This window comes from Etheostoma cragini, chromosome 17, assembly GCF_013103735.1.
Source record: "Etheostoma cragini isolate CJK2018 chromosome 17, CSU_Ecrag_1.0, whole genome shotgun sequence".
NCBI classification, from domain to species: domain Eukaryota; kingdom Metazoa; phylum Chordata; class Actinopteri; order Perciformes; family Percidae; genus Etheostoma; species Etheostoma cragini.
In genome coordinates, this window is record NC_048423.1 from 21087263 (window position 1) to 21093785 (window position 6523).

The 6523-nt window shown below is 39.8% G+C and overlaps 1 protein-coding gene across 1 annotated transcript in view; it reads left to right on the plus strand.

Annotated features, from left to right (window-relative positions):
- fam98a (family with sequence similarity 98 member A) overlaps window positions 1-5962 on the plus strand; it is an 11900-nt gene extending 5938 nt beyond the window's left edge. Inside the window, exons 4-8 of the mRNA XM_034899263.1 lie at window positions 1773-1954; window positions 2491-2571; window positions 2677-2793; window positions 3844-4011; window positions 4699-5962. Coding sequence (XP_034755154.1) covers window positions 1773-1954; window positions 2491-2571; window positions 2677-2793; window positions 3844-4011; window positions 4699-5352 — 1202 coding nt within the window. The 3' untranslated portion in view covers window positions 5353-5962. The remainder of the gene's footprint in view (window positions 1-1772; window positions 1955-2490; window positions 2572-2676; window positions 2794-3843; window positions 4012-4698) is intronic.
- Window positions 5963-6523: the final 561 nt, after the last annotated feature.

Here is a 6523-nt window from a genome sequence, read left to right on the forward strand (position 1 = left end):
TTCTGCACATGGGACAGGGTGACTGCACTGTATTAAGGAGAGGATGACCGGGGCCATGTATTGCGAGATTTTGGGGAATTTTGGCGTGGCCTAGACAGTCTTCAGACCTAAACCCAATGGAGAATCTGTGGAGGGAGCTCAGACTCCGTGTTTGTCAGCAACAGCCCAGAAACCTGACTGATCTAGAGAAGATCTGTGTGGAGGAGTTGGCCAAAATCCCTTCTGCAGTGTGTCAAACCTGGTGAAAAACTACAGGAAACGTGTGACCTCTGTAATTGCAAACAAAGGCTACTTTACCAAATATAAACATTGATTTTCTCAGGTATTCAAATACTTATTTGCAGCTGTATCATACAAATAAATAGTTAAAAAATCATACATTGTGATTTCTGGATTTTTTTTATTTTTTTTAGATTATGTCTCTCACAGTGAACATGCACCTACGATGACAATTTCAGACCCCTCCGTGATTTCTAAGTGGGAGAACATGCAAATTAGCAGGGTGTTCAAATACTTATTTTCCTCACTGTATATATATTTTGAGTTGTGTATTTACAAACAATCAATCCCCTTTGCGTATGCATCAGCAATGTGGTTGTTTGCCAGAAGCTGTCATGAAATGACTTTAGGCTCGTTCGAGATGAGCCGGGTCTGCGCAGAATTGATTGGCGCCCGTTGCATGCCGGTTAGATTTGTGTACGACTTGATCCCGATTTGCTCTGACGTCATGCACACGTGGGCAACGGAAATCTCACGAGAGCAAGGCGGCCGCAGTTCTGAGACGCAGGCGGCGCAATTGCTTTTCACCGACTGCAAGAGACAGGTGGACCCAGAGCATGCTGGGAAACGCAGGCTTCTCAGCTGATTTAACACCTGATTGGTTTACAACATGATGACGCATTATATAAACTTTTTTTAATTTTTTTTTAGAATCGGAGAGATTTTAATTGCTATTTGTCTGATTTAAAGACTTATTCTGTACAGAACACGTGTTGTGTGTCTGATAGTGGCGTATAGAAGTCAGAGACAAAATCTGATCAGATCACTACAACCTACAGTGTGTTGTTAATTAAAATCAGAAACATATTGCATGTGGAACACTTTGACAGCTACTCTGTTATAATTAAAACAACTGGAGACAGTGTACAAGCTGATATGTGGTTCTGATTATATTTTATTAAATCGGAATTGCACCACAGTGTTTTTGTCACTGCCTGTCCAGCCTGAAGGCGGCTGAAATTGACTGGAAACTGTCCGACTTTAATAAATAAAAGCTTTTTGTCCCCGCCCCCGCTGCTGTCGCCTCCTCTCGTCCACTTTACAGGCGAGGCGCACTTCATCTCGTACGAGCTTTTTGTTTCCAGTTTTAAGCCAGATTTTATGATGCACCCTAGATTTTGGTCGTTTTTAACTATATATTATATATATATATATATATATATACCAAATTAAGGATTTTAGTCATTGGACTACTAGATCTTAAGTTGTTAAAGAAGCAAGCTAAATAATCTTTACTAAGGTCAGTTGAACAGCGTCAATGAATTAATTATTTTAACATTAAACCGCTCTATTCTGTGTTTGTGGGGTGTTTTCAAACACAACTGAATTTCATAACTCTTAATTACATTTCTGGTGACTTCTTTTTTTTCTTTTGTGCTAAGGTAACTTCTTGAGTCAGATAGCATTTTAACTGTTTAAATATGTTTCTGAAACCTAAGCATCCTAGAAATTGAACAAGTCCATTTTTTTTTAATTTTAATTTTTTATTTCAGCCTTTCTGGTGTCTGACTTGGAGGCGTCAAGGATGATTCTCATAAACAAGCCCGAAAAGAAAACACAGGATTCAGGCAGCCCCATGTTCCAGGAACTGAAGGGCATCTGCATGGCACTGGGCATGTCCAAGCCTCCAGCAAACATCACCATGTTCCAGTTCTTCAGTGGAATTGAGAAAAAGGTCAGTTGGTCTGTTGACAGAGAAATGATGTGCTCTCAAAGAAGGGTTAAACATGCATTTCAAGCTGGCAAATCTTTAAATTCCTGACAAAAGCTTTCGAAAAAAACTGTGTACAACCACGGTGCAAAATTTGTATTATGTGTACCCTACCACTGAATCTGTGGATTGTTTAACTTTTGTGGATTCCAATTGTAAAAACTTAATTTGTGAATCTGTTTTCAGAAGTTTCTTTCCTTACAGTAAATGCTTATTTTGGTTGGAATGATGTGACATCGACAAAGAATAATAGTAATGATATGCAACAAATATTGTCAGCAGGTTCAGTCCAAACATACTATCATGTAAGTCAGTGTGAGAAGAAATCTGGTTGTACATTTCTAGTTTTGTCAGTGTGGTTGTATCTGCTGTTTGATATATGTTTAAATGTCTATTCATAGTAAGTAAGTAAAATGTATTTCTATAACACATTTAAAAACTGTTAAGCATAGCTTAATAACCATGCACTTATAATACACACATCTGCACATTTTTCATAGCTGAAAGAAGCCATAAGTAGAGTCCCACCAAATCATGTAGGAGAGCCTTTGATGAAGAAGGCCCTTGGACCTGTGCACTTGGTAAATACAGAAAAATAATAAAGAAATGTGATATACTTAAGGAACACTGCATGCAAGTGAACTGTTACATGAATTTTCTCTTTTCTTTTTTTCTCATTTTACCAGGAAAAAATTGAAGCTATAAACCAAGCACTTGTAAATGAGTATGACGTGAGAAGAAAAATGTTGTTGAAACGTCTTGATGTGACAGTGCAGTCTTTTGGTTGGTCTGACAGAGCAAAGGTATGTGAAAACTTGGAATTTTCTTGATTGTTTGGTCTATAAAACATGAATGGTGAAAAACGTTATATAGCTTAAGGGGATGTCATCAAATAGCTTGTTTTTCCAACCAACAGTCTGACACCTGGGCCACACTGCCTACCTGAGCAATGCGTGTGCGTTAGTTTTATTTGGTGACACACACAGTTCTTAGCAAAAAAGACGGCTTAAAGGATTTTACGTCAGTCATATTGTCAGTTAGTCAGGCTATCACCAGGCCAAGCCAAGCCAAGCCAAGCTCAATAGATTAGAGATTGTCCCAGAGATGGTCTGGGGAGTGTGCTCTGCATTTTCTCTGCACAAGAGGCGTGAACAACAGTAATAGTTAAAATGACTCTGGACGCAATTGGATAGTCCTTCAACCAATCAGACAGACGAGCCGGGTGACTTAGAAGCAATCAACGGGTTGCTATGCTCAGCTGTGGTTCGGAGTCCACTATGTTGAATGTAAACAAGAAGCTGCTTGGTTGTTTCTCCATGGTCATCGTGTTAAACCCGCCAATAGCGGGCCATGTAGATGAGCCAGTTTGTGATTGTTTCCCGCAAAATTGTGAACTGAAACAGGAGAATTAAACGTGCAGGTTTCCAGACTCAGCTGCAGAGAGAAATCATATTGCCGGAAGAATGGGTAGCGTTTACCCAGTCTAATTGTCGGTCACAATTTCACTGTCAATATATGTAGAATATGAACAAAATATTAATGTTTATTTTTAACTCAACAGTTAATTTTTCAGTGTAAAAATTAAAACTCTTGTAGCAATGATGCCTGTAATGGAAACTGTTTTCTTTTCATTGTACCTCAAAGTATTGTGTGTTTGGAGTTCTGCAAAATAAATGCACTTTTTATTTTAATGCCATACCATTAAAATGGTCCATCCCAAATGGATGACATGACCGATGATTGACATGTTCCACAACAAACCAATGATGTAAACCATCTACTGTGCACTTGATATACTTGATTTATTGCTTTCCTAAAATGAATAAGACTTCCTTTTGTGTGTCTTATTACAGACGCATGCTGAAAAGTTGGCTAAAGTTTACAAGCCACTCCGTTCTGCTCTTGGGACCAAAAGTCAAATCACTTCTGCCCACCTTCTTGCTGCTCGACAAGACTTCTCCAAGATCCTACGTACAAGCAGTGGCATGATAAGAGAGAAGACTGCTTGTGCCATAAATAAGGTATTTCAGAATATAGTCACAACCCTTTTTCTACGTCATAGGTTATTCAGACACTGTTTTTATTGAGTTTTCTTTATATAAGGGATCTGAGTCCACGTTCAAATTACTGTTCGGTAACATTTAAATAAAAGTTTAGCTATTATGTGTGAATGAACTTGCAGGTTAAAGCAGATGTTTAAATTACATTATCTCTGTGTGCGGGGGGAGCCCAAGGACAGGGAGGGTTAGACAGCCTCAAGGAGAAGCTACTTTCAAATCTTGCTTGCTTTTTAATATTACTTACTCCGTCTTTAATCAGACACATGTTTGGTTGTAAATCAAAACTATAGAAGGACTGGGATGTATTTTCAGTGTAGTTTTATACTTAAAAAAACTATACCCTCCTTCATCAATCCAATGAAGGAAACCCATGAAGGGATATTTTGCCAATTTAAATCCAGCTCTGTGTCATTGCGCTGACGGTCTATGGTTAGATGAACCGTGTTTGGCTTCAATCTGTGGCGCCAGTGCACGGAGCACCCCACGAAGCAGAGCAGTTGAGGTTTGATTTCAGCCAGATAAAGTAAAATGCGTTTTTTTACGGTCGCCATTATATCGGAAAATCTATGTTGCTTGGCTCCTTTGAGCTACTTGGCTAGTGGGCTTCCTTTTAAACCGTTTTGTTTTAAAGTATGTCCTTTTTCCTAGGTTCTTATGGGCCGAGTGCCAGACAGGGGAGGCCGACCCTGTGAGATCGAGCCTCCTCCCCCAGAGATGCCCTCCTGGCAGAAGCGTCAGGATGCTCCCCAGGGCGGAGGACACTATGGGCACGGAGGCGGCAGGGGGGGCTACGATCATTACCCCCAAGGTGGCCGTGGAGGATATGAGAGAGGAGGCGGAGGAGGTCATGGAGACAGGGGAGGTAGAGGAGGAAGTGGCAGAGGGGGGAAGGTGCAGGGAGGCTGGGTAGAGGGAGGTGGAGGAGGGAGAGGTGGTTACAACCAGGGCCACTATCAAGATGCAGGAGGACATCAGGGAGGAGGAGGGAGAGGTGGTTACGCAGGAGGAGGGAACAACCCAGGAGCCTTCCAGGACCCTGGTTACAATGGAGTAGGAGGAGGCGGTTCCCATGACAATTACCAAAAAGATGCAGGTTGGCATCAGGAGAGAGGCGGCAGTCGAGGAGGTCGTGGGGGTAGGGGAAGAGGAGGCCGAGGAGCAGGAGCAGGACAAGGAGGAGGCTGGGGAGGGAGAGTGGGCCAGAATTTTAACCAAGGAGGACAGTTTGAACAGTTCTTCCAACATGGCGGGCAGCACTACAACCAAGCTGGCTTTAATCAAGGCAGACAATACACTAGTTGAAGACTCAGTAAAGAGCATCGCAGCAGAGTCGACTCAAAGATTGACTCCTTAACGTGTGAACCGATTTTAACTGCCTTATCCAATTTAGAATTTTCAGCATGGTAAAAGTTGACATAAATGTTAAATGATGATCTAGGAGATACATACCATATGTTGGGGAATTATTGTTTTAGTACAGAGGGAGTCCCTTGCTTTTTTCATACTGGTGGTGTAATGTTTTCTATTCAAGGCCAAAACTGTAAAGGGTTAGTCAATTAGTTGGACTATGCTGTTTGGATCTCATTTTGACACTTAATTAGCCTTATGTTGTTTTTTAAAAGACAGGAAAGGGGTCCTAAGATTTCAGTGTTGGTGCACCTACTGTCTATTTGACATTAGAAGTGCACCTTTAAAATCCTTAATAGATTCATTGAATTTGGCAATTACTTGAAAAGAGCTTAATCTTTCCAGTCTACATTTTGTTTCTGTAGATTTGACTGGAATCTCCTTTGTTACTTATTTAAAATGCCATATTGTACTGCTCATGGAAGATTGTGTGCATACAAATATAGATGTTGGAAGGTTTGCATGGGTGTGTGAATGAGCAATAAAATATATAGTGAGAACATTACTTTTTCATTCAGTGGTCTGATTTTTTTTTTTTTTTTTAAGTCCAGAAACTGCAAAACGTTATAAGGCAAAATTTGATTTTTGTGGTTTCAGCAGCTTTTACATTTTGACTACAAAAAAGAGATATGCGGAGGTAGGAAATAAATCTACATATAACAACTGACACTAATTCACAATTTATAGGTAAATGCATTTGTAGTATCGACTCAAAACAAATTGGGGGGAACAGCAATCAGTATAATTTGGCTCCAGGCTTAACCAAATTACAAACTTGACTAGATTTTAGCAAAAACACTTTTATAAAGATAACGTAATTGCATAATGTGATTGAGTAAATGCAAGAGAAAATGTGAAGAGCTTTTATTTTGAATGAGAAGACTTTTGCTTGTACGAATATTCTTGTCTAAGGATATTTTAAGTAATATTGTATGTCGGACATTCTATACAAATAAATAGCTCCAGGACATGAATTGATATAAGAGACTTAAAATTATGCTATCAACTGACCAAAAGTAGAACTTTATTCTGAATAAATGACTCCGGATGTTATACTCTTACTATA